This window comes from Poecilia reticulata, chromosome 3 (genome assembly GCF_904066995.2).
Source record: "Poecilia reticulata chromosome 3, P_reticulata-male-v2, whole genome shotgun sequence".
Taxonomy (NCBI): Eukaryota; Metazoa; Chordata; class Actinopteri; order Cyprinodontiformes; family Poeciliidae; genus Poecilia; species Poecilia reticulata.
In genome coordinates, this window is record NC_088832.1 from 15,284,531 (window position 1) to 15,301,267 (window position 16,737).

At 40.5% G+C, this 16,737-nt stretch overlaps 1 protein-coding gene across 1 annotated transcript; it reads right to left on the reverse strand.

Annotated features, from left to right (window-relative positions):
• Nucleotides 1-7,868: 7,868 nt before the first annotated feature.
• LOC103462368 (uncharacterized) lies at nt 7,869-12,439 on the reverse strand. The gene is made up of 2 exons (XM_008405101.3): nt 12,072-12,439; nt 7,869-10,124 (listed from the first exon to the last, which is right to left on the reverse strand). Exon 2 carries the CDS (start codon nt 10,114-10,116, stop codon nt 8,482-8,484), a length of 1,635 nt encoding a protein of 544 aa, XP_008403323.1. The 5' UTR covers nt 10,117-10,124; nt 12,072-12,439; the 3' UTR covers nt 7,869-8,481.
• Nucleotides 12,440-16,737: the final 4,298 nt, after the last annotated feature.

Here is a 16,737-nt window from a genome sequence, read left to right on the forward strand (position 1 = left end):
TAAGTTGCTGCTTGGCAAACTCTTTATGTAGCTCTTTAAAATCTGGAAATATTCAAGGGATGTAAATTGTTTTACTTAAAGGTGGTTTTTGGGAATATTTGTTGATTTGTTGTCATTCTGACTGACCTATATTGGTCAACACTGAAACAATTTCGAAGCACTGACATAAGATCGATAAGAGTGTCCCGCTGCCTGTAAAGCTGTCTTTCAGTTTCAGCAAAATAAATCAGAGCATGAGAGCTTACTCTAACAAGAAGTTGTTTAAAAGGTTGGCAGGCATTGGAAATGTTCAATGGCTGCAAACTGCTAAGCCTTTAGGTCTCCGGCCTGCTTGCACGATCCAGCTTACATTTTATTCCTAAGATTTTTTACAAAGTGTGACTTAGAAAAAACAAAACTAAAACAGCAAAGTAAGGCAAATTTCAAAATCAATAGGTGTAAGAAAGCTGGTGTAAGAAAAAACCACTCGACTTCCGTCACCTTTCACCTTTTCTGCGCAGCACAAACAGAAACAAATGTAGAGAGAAATGCTTCAAACATCTGAAACCCCTGCAGGTTTCTGGTGAAAGCTGAGCTATCACTTTTTCTATATCTTTCTTCCTCTTTCCTCTCAGCCGGCTGTAGTTCTGCTCTACAGGGTGTGCAAAAACAGATTTAAACTATTTGTTTTCCCTGCAACCTTCTGTCCGCCTACCCCCCCCCTGCCTGTCACTCAGTCCGTTTCGTCCTTGCCCAATCTCTACTGGTTTTAACGTGCCAGAGGTCATTTCATTTCACATATAAATAATTCACCAGGAGCAAAGTGTGGAGGGGCCGCACTAAACAAGAAGAGGCTTTGATTTAGTTTTGTTTGTAACCAAAGGCAAAGTGAAGGTCGTCTGTTCCCGGCGGACATTCCTCGGCGGCCATAGTGCCTGGCACTGAATCAATTTAATATGGGAATTTTATCTCAGCTGCACAGAAATTACATTAGAATGTGGTGTTTTAAGTAGAACGCCGTAAAGTGCTTTCTGTCTGCATTATTAGATTTCCCTTTCCACTGTGAAACGACAAACTCCAATGCCAGAATCACAGTAGGAAATGTGTTTTCTTTTTTATTTAACCTTTTTATCTATTGTGCACACTTTGGAGGGCTCAGGTTGACAGCACACAGATACGTTTTCATCTTTATTGTAAGACACAAACATTCTTAACCAGAAACTCTTCACTCTTTTAATGATTATTTAATTTTTCAATTAACGCTGAAAACATGGATGTCTTCAAGTCAGATTTCAGTAATGAACTCGATCTTTGTTTTGTCATTAAAACAGACATTGTTTTGCCTTTGAGGTTAGGAAAAGTCTCTCTAGTTATCCATTATGATATTTTGAGTTCACTGCTGAATGGAGAACTTAACTTTTGTTAAGAGGTTTTTATTGCTTAATAGTTATTTTAAGCTACAATGTATTTGTCATAAAATGCAATAAAAGTTTAGTTTGTTGCATTCAGGAACTGTATCTTTAAAGGGACAAAACATTGTAGAGTACATAAACATCTCAGATTATCTGGGTTTTTTTCCCTCTTTTTTTCAGATTCAGCTTTACTTATTTAAAAGAGGGAGAGTGCATGCACAGTATTTTCAAGTATGCCAGATTGCAGCCCAAAGCTACTTTCCTTCTGCCTAGCAGGTTGAGCTGAAGACATGACATATATAAATAAGACTGTAATCACAAAATCAACATAAAACAATGAAACAGAAGGTTAAACATTGCTGACACATACAGTAACGGTCACAGAGCAGGTGAAGCCAATAAAGGCCAGACACTTTGACCATTTAAAACATGATTAGTGAACATATTGCCATAGATGCTGTGCATTTAAAGTATTTCAGATTTATGCTATACTAAATGTATTGGACATGTGAACGACTTTCTGCACATATTAACGATGACCTAAGGACTTCTGCACATTTTCAAAATGTTCAGAGTAGATTAGTCCCTACCAGTTGTACATATTAAACATGATCATAAGACTGGTGAACTCTGACCCACACCTTATAATTTTAGATATTGATTGTTATTGTGTTAAGCACTGAATTTCCAGCCCCATCTATTCAGTGGATAGATGGCCTAGAAACTTGTGAATGTGAAAGCAGTCCCAGTTAGGTGATGGTTTAAGTCAAAAGCAATAGTTTTTCGGTATAATGAATTTTCATTTGCTGTCCAGAGAGCCGGAGCTCTAATGCCACTCAAGGTCCGTCTATGATTGGTTTATCAGGCAGTCAATGACTTCCCTCAGCCCGCAGTGCTGAGTGAGAACTAAGTGAAAGTTGATTATGTATGAATGAACCTCAAATTTCTTCAAGAAGCTTCATCAGAACGACGCTTGATCAGCGATACATTTTTTTGTGTATAAACTATTTCTGTTTCTGCGAGACTTTTGAAAAGACTTTTGAACATTGTCCTCTGTGGCTTAGAGGTGTGCTTATAGAAGCTGTAATTGTCAAGTAAAGTCCTCTCCAAATCCAAACTGATTTTTAATTCCTGTCTGTCTGGTCAAAACAATGGCTGCTTATTTGTCAACCCAGCTTAAAGATGGGGTGATAAGAGTAGGAGTCCAATTGGGTTTGTGAATGAGACAACTACCTGATTTCAGAAATATACTCGCACACTAGTTTCAATTACAGCATTGATAACACCCTGAGTTGTCTTTTAATCTGGATATGAGAGTATGAACATGCTTATACGTGTGACTCAAACTATGCTCATGTGTTTCTAGTGTGAAGTGCTTTGAGTGCTTCTAATGAGTAGAAGCACTCAACAACATATTAAGCAAAGGCTGTAAATACTTATATAAAAGTGATTTCTTGTTTTTCTCTTTTTAAATAAATTTGCAAAATACTCAAAACTTTTTTCCACTTTGGGATAATGGGCTACTGGCATTTTTTGAGGAAAGAGATGAATTTAGTACAAATTGGAATAAGCCTGTAACATAACAAAATATGGGAAAATGGAAGTCCTATAAATACTTCCTGGATGCAATATAGCTTTCCGTTTCCCTTCTCACTCATGATTTCCAGGTTCAAACGACTCTCTTCGTACAACCATACAGCTACTCCGAGATATGAGAAATGCCAGGGAGTTATAAAAGTAATATCTTAAATTGGCAGGGTCTCTAAAGAATAAAGTAGCAAACAAAATTCATAATAGAAGTGCTTTGAACAGCATATTGTCCTCCCACGGGTTTAGAGCTGCATTGAAAGGCTGGGTTGGAAATGAAGATATTATCCACTCTAACCAAAGGATGGGCCCAGCAGATGGATGCCATCTCAGCTTTCATTTTGGAGCCGTGCTCTGCGTACACTGCAACACCGAAAGGTTGCTGATACAACACTGAACTCTGACAATCTCAGCAGGGGTTGAGCCAAAGTGAAAGGTGAGATAACCACCACATTGATACTTGCTTTGTTTTGTGATCTCAGCACCAGAGCAGGGCTCCTGAAAAACAAACGTCTCTGCTAACCCCAGAACTAAGTCTGTACTGATATAAGCAGCGGTCCAGGGTGTTTTGGGTGTTTCTCTCTTTTTCTAAATTTTTAAAATCAAATTTAGTGAGTAATTTATTAGCGCTACACTCTGCTTCCACAGAGTGCAGTTTCATCCCTGTCTCTCAAGCACACATTCATGGATGCAGAAAATGGGCCGCTTTAAGTGCTCACTCTCTTCAGCAGTCGCAGCTTCAGCAGAATTTGGACACAAGTGTCTTTGTGTGTGTGTGCGTGTATGTGTGTGTGTGTGAGAGAGAGAGAGCGTGTGTGTTTGAGAGACAAAGTGTGCATGTGTAAGGAGCTAAAGGTGATGGGATCTCTGGACAGACAAGAAGGAATCAGCATCCATTAGACCAGCTCAGCGGATCAATATTGATCCTGACCACCACCAGGCTCTTTCTAATATTGTTCTGCTCTCCCTGATACAATGACTGCTTTAGCACACATGCCCACATCAATGCATCCAGGGCTCTACTATTGCCACAAGTAGAGATAAATAGTCTAATTTACAAATTAGTGGAAACATTAAAGCCTTAATGTGTGTAAAAACAGACATAAAGAAAAAAAAATAGAAAGATTTAAACAGAAATCTCTCTTTTTGCTTCGGTCAGCACAGGAAATGAATTTATTTTTTGCAGATCTTAGTGCATCACTTAGTGCATCTCCTGAATGTTTTACAGAGAAGGAAGAAGAGGAACTTCCTGCAGCCACAATAACAAATGCCACATTTGTCTATGTGTTTTTTGTCTAGGAACGGAAAGAGTCCAAAAAAACAAAAAATGTACAGAGAGTTATTTGTTTTTGGCGATGCCTTGCTTGTGCTCTGCTCTGCCACTCTGCTGTTTCAGTAACGAGTGATAATGTGCTATAATTTAGCTGCCTGACTCTTATTATATCCTAAAGCTGCACACATCACGTTGGAACATGCGTATCGTTACTTGTCTTTACAATATGCAGTTTTACATATTTTTTCAAGCAGGAACATTTCATTTAAATGAATGACATTGAATTTAAAAATACTTGATTAATCCCAAAGAGAAGTTAAAATTTGCAACTCATTTGTGATTTTTCAAAGAGCTGTTGACTCCACAGTCATCTGAGTATTTCTGCAGGTGACAGGACTCTGACTTGTGCTGGAAGTCGGTGATGAACCGAATGAAAAGAAATAGTGAGAGAGAGTACAGTGCCCTGTGGTGCTCAAGAGTCAATTTCTGGTGGTATTATAACAAAGTGGAAGTGACTGAGAACAACAGCAAGAAACACGCAAAATTTCTGTGTCAGTACAGGCCTTCAGACTTCATGTGGTCTTAAGATAAACTCAAACAGCTTGTCAAAACCTTTTTTTTTCTTTTTTTTTATTGAATGGGCCTTAAAGGCAGAGCAGCTGCATCCAAGAGCTCTAAATCCTTCAGCAGACCCAGACATTTTCAACAATTTCCTGCTCCCAGCTTTCTGGTAACAGTTTGAGGATGCCCCGGTCTTGTTCCAGTCTGGCTGTTCACTAGATCACATTGCAAGGTCCGTAAGGACATTGATGTGTAACTCTGGTATGAGAAAATGTTGTTAAAACTAAAGAGGGAGAGCTGGCATTATTTGAAATCGTGTTAATACATGTGGGAGAAGGCAGACTAGCAATATGCTTCACAATGTAAGGTACTGCTTCTCATGACTAACTGCATTGGCTACTGGTTAAAGCCATGTTAAAGAGGAAGGAGTGAATAAGTTGTTTATGATGAGAACCTATTGGAACTAAAGATCAGGCAAATAGTTTTTACAAAATAGAGTTTTCTGCCTTCGTGTTTGCACAGCAAAAGTTGAGAATTGATCAGTGAACTCCAACCCTCGCTTTTATCGACAAAAACAACCTGAATCGATAGTTCCATGCCTTCAAGATTCGACCACACACACGCAAAGTTTGGATTTATTTCACATTTTCTTTTCCCCTTTGCTTCTCAAAAGTATCAGTTGGGGATAACCAAAGCCTTCAGGCTAGTCCTCTCACAGGGAGAAAGAGGCTGAAACACAGTCTGAGCGTTGTGCAGGAGCGTGCGTATAGAGCACATAGTGTCAGGGTAACCAGGCAGTGCAGCTGGCCTTTCACAAACATGCAACTTTAAGGCAGTGTGTAAATCAGGAACCAAAGGACAAGGACTCTGTTCTCCTACACACACGCACACACACACACACACACACACACACACACACACACACACACACACTATATCTAAAGAAAACGAAGCCAAGTGAACTAAGAAGTGTTGAAATTATATGTCTTCAGTAATCAGAAATCTATTTATTTCTAAAACAAAAGATGGTAGAATAAGCATATTAGAATTTTATATAGATTTTCGATGGGTGTTTTGTTTTGCTTAAGAATTTTCATTTTTGTTTTTTTCTATATTAAATGTTTTACTAAAGGAAACTTTAAACAGCTTTTAAAACTAAGCTGTCCCTCCCTTTTCCTATAAAGAACAAAAAACTGATATAATCAATATGTTTTAGTGTTATGATCTGCAGCAATTACTTGACAACAGAATGTATCTCAAAAAAAATCCTCAAAGAATCGATGTACGTCCTTTTAGTTCATGAAAAGTAACTGATTTCAGTTTTAATAATTTCAAAAGCAGGATACTCTCAGTGAAACTCACAATAAAGTCTTTTCAAAAGCAAAACAGAAAACTTCCCGGGAAGTTGAGCGTCTCTGGCCCCAGACTCTCTCCACAGCATTCCTGTCATAAGTATGCAGTGCCGCATATTTCTCTATGAAAGCGGAGAGAGCTGGTGGTATGCGGATCGACCCATTATGGAGCTGCTTATGGGACATTTGTATCATCACTATCAGATCTCTTTGGCAGAGTAAAATCAACACTGTGCCGAGTCGGTTTGGTTCTTTTCAGAATTGGTATTAATTTAATTTCTTTCGGAGTTGTTTCAACAAGAGATTGAGTGTAATTCTAACTATTTCAAGTGTTGAAATGACTCAGTTTCCTGTTGAAATAACTGTAAGAGTTAAATTAACACAAATTCTGAGAATGACCAAATAGACTCAGCACAGTCTTGATTTGATGCTGATAAATTTGATGTGCTCACTTTATGGTTCAGTGGGACTTTCAAGGTTGGGTTACGATACTATTTGTTATGCTCGAACTCACTGTAGAACTGATCTGTAGTTGTTATTTCAATAGATTATTCTGTAAAGGTTTAACATACTGTGGATAAGAAGAAAAAAAATAGTTGAGCATGTCTTATCACAAAACAAAGCGCATAATACAGGGGAGATCAGTAATATTCAAACAAAACATTTTAGTCAAATATTACATATCAGCCAACGGGCTAAATACAATGGTGAAGATTAAATAGATTCAGAGTTAGTGTTAAATGGTTAGTTATAAAATCCAAATCAATCAAATTTACACACCACGCAGGAAGTTTAGGTCACAGAAGGAAGTTACTGTACCAAAACATGTTTCAGTTGAGATCATTTGTAGGGGCAAGGCACGACAATATATTGGACCTCGTTACGTCCGAACGCATGCTCTTAATTCAGCATGTGAAACTGTGTAAAAAGTGACCTTTTTTTTTTAAACTCCATGCTACATCAAAGCCTTTGATCCCCTAAAGCCCCTCCCCATCCCAGCCTCTTCATTCTTTTCTCTGCCTCCTGCATGCATTCCAGCCCCTCCCCCCTCCTTGAGTTCCCCTTCCCCAGTATGGATCTGTGAAGTGTTAGTATTGTGTGCTTCAGCTATGAGGAACGGCGATGTGACAAAAAAAAACTGGTTTTGCTTCTGAAAATCCAAACACTCTGCTCAGCATGTTCGCATCTTTTCGCTTGTTCATTTTTGACATGCAGGTTGCAGAACTCTCTCCCGTGCAGAGGTCTGACAGTCGGTGTAGACATGAATAATCACCTTAACTCTAATCCATTAAGGCATTTATGAGCCACAGTGACAGCAAATGTCAACATGTTGTTTGAAATTACGAGAGCCATCATCCTAGACATTGCTGCTGCTCTGCTTTCAGAGGCCAAGGAAAAACACTGAGCTCATTGCTGTTCAACAGCCTGAAGTAATCCAAAAACAGAAAATAAAACTAAAGAAAATTCTGATCTAGACCTCAAACTTCTGATGTTGAGAAATTAATATATAAAATAAACAATAAATACACTATTGTCATTTGGGTGGTCAGAAAAACAATTCCAAGAACATGTGGTGTTAATGTCACTATTTGGATGACTTGAAACATGTCAAATTCTAAATTGTAAATCTTTTTTGATTTGGTCTATCAAACCTTCTTCTTGTTGACGTAAGAAATCATGAAATAAAAAATATGGAGATCACTGTGGACTACAACAATCAATCTTTTTATTTTCTGTTCCGAACAATCATTTCAAAATTAACAGTCCTTACAAGTACAATTATTATAAAAGGCCAAAACATTTACGTCATGTTGTTTCATATAGCAATAGAAAGGTTATATGAAAGTCTAAGTTCAAGAATATGCTACTAATGAATGTTTTCCCCCCCTCCCCCAATTACCCAGACAAGGTAATTGGAAAAATTACCAATTTTTCCAATTGCAGTATTTATTTGCCTCAAACACAAATGTATTCATTCATTCATTCATTAATACCATATTTAATGTGAGTGTGTTTTTTTGCCATGCTGTCCAGCTCCACTGTCTGTGCACCAAAAACACCGACTCGAATCTCTTCGTTGCACTTCCATCTCCATTGCAACATGTTCGTCACTCTCTATAAAGTGGTTGCATTACATTTTTGGTGACCCAAGAGGAAAAAAAAAAAAAGCTTTTTTTTTTTTCCCTGAGTTACCATTAAAGACAGTGCAGTGGTTAAAGCATTTCAGAAAGCGTAGCTGTCTGTGATTCCTTGGTGGTTTTCTCTCACCATCGAGTGATTGAACTGACTCAGAGCGCCGAAACAAGGAGGCATCAATTTAGACCGCCTGGGTGACCTCAGTGCTGAGACCCTCCACCATGTCTGAGACTGTGTCAGGAACTTCCTGGACATCCCCACACAGGTTCACGTCCTTTTTCAGTTCAAAATCGCGCTGCTCCTTGAAAGGCCTCTCCTCTGACTTTTCGTTTCCATTCACAAATTCTTCTGCACGCGTGGCCACGGCATTAGTATTATCGGCACACTCCCCGTTCACCTCTACAACTGGATCTACACCGTTCTCCGTGGAGGAAGGGCTTCCTAAATCTCCGTTTTCCATCTTGCCTTCCTTCTCAGGCTCCGGGCCAGGCACCTCTTCCAAGGATGCCTCAGCTCTCTTATCAGATTCCACAGTCATGTTGTTAGCAGAGGCAGACTGTGAGATGACAATCTCAGGTACAGGTTCTGCAGCTTGTGACTCACTTGCATCATTAGAGCCCAGGGCTTCTGCTGAAACGGATTCTTCTTCTGCATGATGATTTTCTGCAGAGGCATTCTCTACCACAGCCTCCAAAGTCTCAGATGATTCTGCTTCAACAGTCTCAAGTTCAAAGGCGTCAGGTGCTGCCAAAGCTGGTTGGGATTCAGGTTCTTCTAACTGTTTCTTCTCTTCGTCTTGCTCAGGTTCTGTTGTTGGTGCTTTTGTAGACTCTGCCTCTGTAGTTTGAAGTGTGTCTTGCTTGGGCTCTGTTTGGGAGACTAACTCTGCCACTGGCTCGGCCTCTGGTTCAGGTTCAGGCACTGCAGCAGCAGAAACTCTTTCCAACTCAATCACTTCTGGCTCAGTCACAGTCTCTTGTTCAGGCTCTGGCTGTTGATCCTCTGTGCTGACCTGAGCAGCATCTGGTTGTGGCACAGATCCTAGAGCAACAGTAGGCTCCTCCACTGGGGGCTCTTCGGGTTCGGCCTGGGCTTTCATGGGTTCCTCAGATGGAGAAGATTCTTCCGCAGCCACTGGTGGCTTCTCTGTTTCCACTGCTGGAGCAGTTTCGACTGCAACTAGTTTCTCTGCGGCTGCAGCGGGCTCTTGTTCTGCCAAAGGTGCTTCTTTGGCTGGTGCTTCTACAGGAGCTTGTTTCTCTTGAACTACAGCTTCTACTTTTTCCACTGGAGTTACTTCCACTGCTGTTACTTTCTGCTCTGTGGCTGCTACTTCCTCTGGTGGAGCAGATTTAGGCTCTTCTGGGACTATTTCAGCCACTGGCGATGCTTTCTCTGGAGATGCTCCCTCTTCCTCTCCATCAAGTGCTTTGTTCTCTGATGCTGCAACTGGTTTGTCGACAGCTGGGGTCGTTTCCACTGCCACGGCAGCTGGCTCATCTTTTGCTGGAGCTGCTTCTGGTTTTTGCTCCGGAGCGGCCTCCTCTTCAGCTCCAGGAGCTTGTTCCTCTGTGGGGGCAGATTTCAGTTCTTCTGGAGGCACTGCAGCTTCTGTTACTGCGGCGTCTGCTGACACTGCAGTTTCCTCTACCACGCCATCTTTCCCAGCACTCTCCTCAGCTCCTGTGGGTGGAGCTCCATCTTCCACTTTAGCAGACTCTTCTGCACCAGCACCACTTGTCGGACACTCGTCTTTTTTGTCTTTGGGGTCGCTCACGTCATATCCTTTCTTCTTCTTGCTCAGTTTGCCTCCCATGGTGACTCCTGAAAGAAGAAATAAGACAACGTGTTTTCTCCTTTGGTTTTCATAAAGTGTAGCAGCATTTTAGCACGCTAGTTATAAGTAAATTTAAGTTGAAACCAGATGACATTCAGCAACTTCCGTCCCATGAGATACATCACAATTGTCTAATAGAATATGAAAGTATATCGATTCATCAAAAATATGATGAAGAAATAACAAATAAAAGTAACATTTCCTCTTTTTCATCAAAAATGAAAACTTGGTTCCTTTAAAAATAAAGGTTTTTTTTCCCACTTCAATAGAGAAGTGTCTTGTCTGGAAGAGAACAAGAAGTTTTATTAGGAAACTGATCTCTGCCAAAACGAGCCTGGCTTGAAAGCAAATGTTAATGTATGGGAACCTAAGGGAGGTCAGACAGCTCTGCAATCTTTCAGGAATGTCTGGTGAGGCTTGGTGCCAAACAAGCCCGTGAGTCTGAGTCGAACATCTATGATCTAGATCCACAAATATTTATTTCCTCCCATGAACAAGGTAGAAACTATTTAGCAATTGGTGACCATTCAAATGCTGGCATATCTTGAAAAACTGTATCTTCTGTCTGACCAGTGAATCCCTGTTTGTGAATTGAAGCAAATGGGAAAAGTTTTTTTTTTTTTTTTTTTTTTTTTAAGTTAATGTCTCAACACGGTGTTTCCTCTAGGGGAAGTGTATAGTGCAGTGATTGCCACAGAGTGCAGCAAAAACTCCAAAGAGAACAGGAAGTTCAACTTTATGTTAAGGATAGTGTTTCAGCAAATGTTGAACAAGCAAGTCTGGATGTGAACTAGACAAAAGCAAACCGAGTTGCCCATTGGTCCATTTTACACCACAAAACCAGCAACTGTGTGTCATCTTTAATAGCTTCATTTCTTATGTTTCAATGTGTCTCAATGTCAAAAATGACAGGAACCGCCACAGCACGGGATGGAAAAAAATGGGGAACTGTCCATAGTGCTGTCATAAAACAATTAAGGCTACTAAACTGGAATAAGCTTGATCAAATATTTACCGTAATGAAAACCATTTGATAAGCATAATAGTTCATAATGGCAGAACTATAAGTCCTGCCATTTTGGGGTGTATTCCATGTTAAACAAGGCAGTTAGGTGGGTAATCATTTCATCTTACGTCTTTTCAACCTTTTTTTATTATTATTATTCCAATTGGTGTTTGGATAATTTTGGACACTAAATTCAAAATGTAGACCCAGCTCATGTTGGAGAAATAGTCACATGCAAAATACAAATGGAGCCTCAGGCAGTCCATGCCGGCCGGTAACAAAGGATGAGGCCCCCTCCTCACCAGTATAGCTGCTCCCACTTACAAAAGCAGATAATCTGGCAAGGGGAGTGGGTGACGGGGGTGGACGCTGCTTAAACATACTACACCACCATATATAGGCTACAGCAGGTCTAGCTAGTGAAATTAAAATACACACTCGCCACGAAATACATGAGGGTTGAAAAGCTGTAACAGAGAGGTCTCCATCCCCCCAACCACTCCAGCCCACCAACCCACCCACCGCCGCTTCCCTCAGCTGCTCTGCCCTTTTTTTTTCCCCTTTTTTTTTTTTTTGTTCACGAGGGTCTGGAAATGCGGGAGCATTAATAATAAACTCGATTGTGTCAACTTTTATTTCAGGTTTGCTCTATTTCTATAAGGTTTGCGGTCGCCTGAACATGTTTGAGGAAGAAAAAAAAAAAGCGCAGCTGGAAAGAAGAGACACTAACAGGCTCATTGTAACGGTGAAAACTGAGGGGAAAAAAGATAGTGTCTATACCTTTCTAACTCTCTTCTCCTTCTTTCTTCAGTTTTTAACGTTCTTTATTTCTATCTTTATTTATTTTTCTCTCTTTCTATCCTATTTTTTTCTTTTCTTTCTATCTCAACATTTAAAAAAAAAAAAATCCAGTTTTGCAGTGACTGACCTGTGTCTTTTGTTGGGGAACCAGTTGGGCTTCTTGTCCAGGCTCCGGGTGGATGTGATAATGGAGGTAAGCCTTTGGAGTGACAGCTGCAGATTCCGCCCCTCGCTCCTTCTCTCTGAGGTGCAGTGCGCTGTTACGGAGGAGTGCCCCCTCTCGCAGTTTTCTGGACATCTGTCGCTATCACAATCCAGCCAACCCCAGGACCGCTCCGTCTGCAATCTATACCTCCCAGTCTTTAACCCCTCCTCTCCCCTTTCCCTCTCTCTCTCTCTCTTATACACACACACCCACTGCAGCGCATGGTTCCCTTTTTTTTTTTTTGAACAAACACAGGGGCGATAACAAACTGACCACCTCCATTTTCTTTTCTCACACAGCAGTTTTGTTTGTTTGTTTTTTTTTTCCACGCGATCTTGCTTTTTCCCCCCCAGAACAAATTAGTCTGGAAATTGTGTTAGTTGTAAATCCCCGAAAGTATTTGTGTAATGTAAATTATGCATGAAATGCATCGTCAGGAAAAACCCTTGAGGACCTTACCAGACAAAACACACGCACACTCGTGTAAATTACACTTCCCCTGATGCCTTGGCTTGCCTATTGTGTAAGAAAAATTCTAATACTTAAACATTCTCTAATATAGTTCAACGTTAAAAAAAAAAAAAGTCCAGTGCTATAGTGAGACGTTTCCAATTTAAAAGATCTATATTAGATTGTATTTCCCCCCCCAAAGAATAAAAGAAAGGGCTGTATGTTTGTCACAGCCATTCTTGTGTTCTTAATCAATTGCACCTCTTTGCTATTTGCCTTCTGTGTGTTAATGGGACAAGCTGACTGAGGGTGAGACCCTATGAAATTCAACAGCTGACCCTTCCAGATAATTACGTTGTCATCTTTCAAAAATGTTGCTTTCATGCTTGCACGCCATGTGACGATGACGATAATCGGTCTTTCGGGAAACCGTTGGAGCGATCACAGGTGATGGTCGTCGTTAAAATGAAAACAGGAGACGCTGAAAGCACCTGACGTGACCTCATTTAAACTTCTGGAAAATACCTCAGAAAATGCCAAAGAGTCTTTTCTCTGCCCCAGGATGGGGACTTTTGTGCGCAAACAATGGGAAAAGATCAGCTTTGTCCATGACCACTCACCCATAAATGTCTGTCTTTTAAGATTTCTTTCAGTGGAACTGGAAGGAAGACAAAACAACCGGGTTAAGGCTTTGGTGAGGCCAATCAAAACTGCCACGCCTTGTATTTAATCACAGGTGAGTGCAGGCGGATACCTGTATTGGTTTAGCTTTGTTATAGATAAATTTCAGGGTGAAACAACTGTAAGACAGTAAAAAGTAAGTATGTTTTATTAGAACTATATTTGCACTGGTGTAATGTAAAAGCTACATTTTGACTTAATGGCCGAAATGAAAATATCTTTGAACTTTGCTGAACAAGTGTAGATATAAAGTAAATTGATTTTATTAACATATTAGAAATTTCTGATAGATTAGGCACTAAGAAAAAAAGTTTATCTGTCACTGTGGTTTTGGTTAAACATGTCATGAGTATTTTTGAGCAAACAGCACCCTCTTCTGTTCGAAGTTCAAAACTCTGAATTTGAAGTTGGCTGGCAATTTTTAATGAATCAACTCTATTAATCTCCTGGAGATCCTTTGATGGATATCTACTACAAGTACCAGAAGAACCATGAAGCATGAAAATGTGACCGAACATTTAACTGAAGTGGCAGAAAATCTTTCTTATTTCCCATAAACAATCAGTTTTTGGAGATAGAAGTTTTGACAGTTTATGAACATTTCATCTCCTTCAGTGAAGTCGCAATGGCATGCATTTGCTACTTCAGTGCTTATCATATGACTATCACTTTCACAGAAACTATTAGTTTTTATTTGACAACTCAGTTTGTATAAATTGCACTTATTAAAATGCTTTGCATCTCTTTTTCAATTTACCACCTTTACAAGTAAAAAAAAAAACCAAAAACAAGAAAAAAGATTGTTTGTTTTCCCTGCTGACAACAGGGCTAAACTTTGTCAAAAGGGGCAGAGAAGGCTGACATTCACATGATGCAAAAGCTCTGGAATGCGCTCCCATGAGTGCAGCCTCCATCCTAGCCAACCATTTTGCTCCACATAGACAAGACTCAAAAGACGCTAGTGTGTGTGTGTGTATGGGGGCGGGTGGGGGGCCTTGGAAAATCCCCCAGATAACTGGCATTAAAGTATAAAACTAATCTTTTAGCTGCTCCTGGTTCAGATGACCCTTATAGCGCAATGGAAAAAGGAAAGACAAGTGGAGAAACAGGTGTTTGTTTCTACAAAACACGTTACAGGCCCACCAGCAGGATCAGTGTGTGCAGGAATGTGGCAACTTGTTCTGCTTGTGTGCTGTTCCCACCACGAAGCAGGGTATTTCCCTAGCAAAGACGTGTATTTCATGATGTATCACAACAGAACAATGTGATTTAGTAAACTGATGTCCACATGTTTAAGATATAACGAACAAGGATAAATCAGTGGAGTTGTTTTAATGGTCAAAAATAACAGCTGTTTGGGGAAGTTTTCAACCTGTAACTATGCATTGAATCATCCATGTATTGTTTTTAAAGATTCGGTCAGGTTTAAAAGAAAAGAGTCATTAATATACATGACTTTCCTCTGTCAAAGAAAAGAGCATGAGGCCTATCTTTGCCAACTGTTCCTGAATAAGGATTGCAACTTTGTAAAATAATCATAATTCCTGTCAATATTTTTATTTTATTAGATTCAGCCAATCTTTTATTTTAAAAAAACCCCAAAAATCATCTTAAAGTTAATAAAAACTTGGTCTACAAGAATGCTCTTCCCTTTCTTTGTGTTCCAAAATGCAGAAACACTGCCATCTGCTTGTTAATTATTGTTTTCACAGCAACAGAGAAGGATCATGCATCACATTGAAATGAAAATCCATCCATCCATCCATCCATTTTCTTCCGCTTATCCGGGGTCGGGTCGCGGGGGCAGCAGCTTCAGAAGGGAGGCCCAGACTTCCCTCTCCCCAGCCACTTCTTCCAGCTCCTCCGGGGGAATCCCAAGGCGTTCCCAGGCCAGCCGAGAGACGTAATCCCTCCAGCGTGTCCTGGGTCTTCCCCGAGGCCTCCTCCCGGTGGGACGTGCCCGGAACACCTCACCAGGGAGGCGTCCAGGAGGCATCCTTACCAGATGCCCGAGCCACCTCAACTGGCTCCTCTCGACGTGGAGGAGCAGCGGCTCTACTCTGAGTCCCTCCCGGATGACCGAGCTTCTCACCCTATCTCTAAGGGAGAGCCCAGCCACCCTGCGGAGGAAACCCATTTCGGCCGCTTGTACCCGTGATCTCGTTCTTTCGGTCATGACCCAAAGCTCATGACCATAGATGAGGGTGGGAACGTAGATAGACCGGTAAATCGAGAGCTTCGCTTTTTGGCTCAGCTCTCTCTTCACCACGACGGACCGGTACAGCGCCCGCTTCACGGCAGACGCTGCCCCAATCCGCCTGTCGATCTCCCGCTCCCTTCTTCCCTCATTCGTGAACAAGATCCCCAGAGGGGAAAGCTGAAATGAAAATAAACATAAATAATAAAAATTAAATGAACTTGGTTTAGGGTTGAAATATCCAGTCAGATTCACACATACATGTCCACTCAGTCAGCCGCTGCACACGCTAAACAAACTCACATACTTGTATAACAAATGTATTAGTTATCTCAGATATGAAAATGTTTTGGTGCAAAATATTCAGATCAACTCCAAGACCTTGTGAAGATTAGTCCAGTACCAACACGGGCTGAAAATCCACTCAGAAAGGAAGAAGCCATTACTTTAAGGGGGCTGAGAGGGAGGAAACTATTCAAAATAGCTGACTTGCAGGTGAACCTTGATATGAGCTTATCATATGAATAACTTCTCAGTCCACAGCAGTTAAGGGCATAATGAGAAGCATTATTGGAAAGAGTAGAAGCTTCTTAAAGAGACAGGGGCATGATTTCAAGGCGTCAAATTACGAAGTCAAAACTTCTTTTAAGTCATGTTTGATATATAGAGCTTTTTTTTATAACAACTGGAGGTAACATAGTTAGTATATTGTGATATTGAAATGACAGTATGTGGCTGGAAAACACATAATATCAATCCTTTGAAAGCAAAATAAAAAGCCAGATTACAGATTGCAATATGCAAGTAGATGTTCAATTTTGGAGACATGTCTTCTGGTGAAATGACATTTTTTTTAGCCACATTTGGAGGGAAAGGGGTGACTCTAGCAAGCCTGAGAACAGTATCTGAAGTACCGAGTACAGATATGGCAGTGCCATGTCACTTGGAGGGATATGCTGTAGAAGGTACAGGTCTTCTTCTCTTTTGGCTTTTCCATTCAGTGGTCACCGCCCACAGCAAATATTCTGTCTGCAGGAGGGACTGGTGCACTTCACAAAATTGATGGCATAGAAAGGACTTGGAAATAAACAAGCAAAGTCGCAAAACGTCAATCAAGAAGTTGGACTTTATTTGACATTTCAAATACAGTGACCCCAAGAATACTACAAAATTTGTTTCAAATGTCGTTAGGCAGTAATCTCAAAGGATCCGATTTCTACAACTTTTAGATGTGTCCTTTGTCCTACACACTTGAAATAA

Bases quoted from the DNA above. Each gene is read 5' to 3' on its own strand.
- LOC103462368 (XM_008405101.3), bottom strand. From the start codon at position 10,116: ATGGGAGGCAAACTGAGCAAGAAGAAGAAAGGATATGACGTGAGCGAC.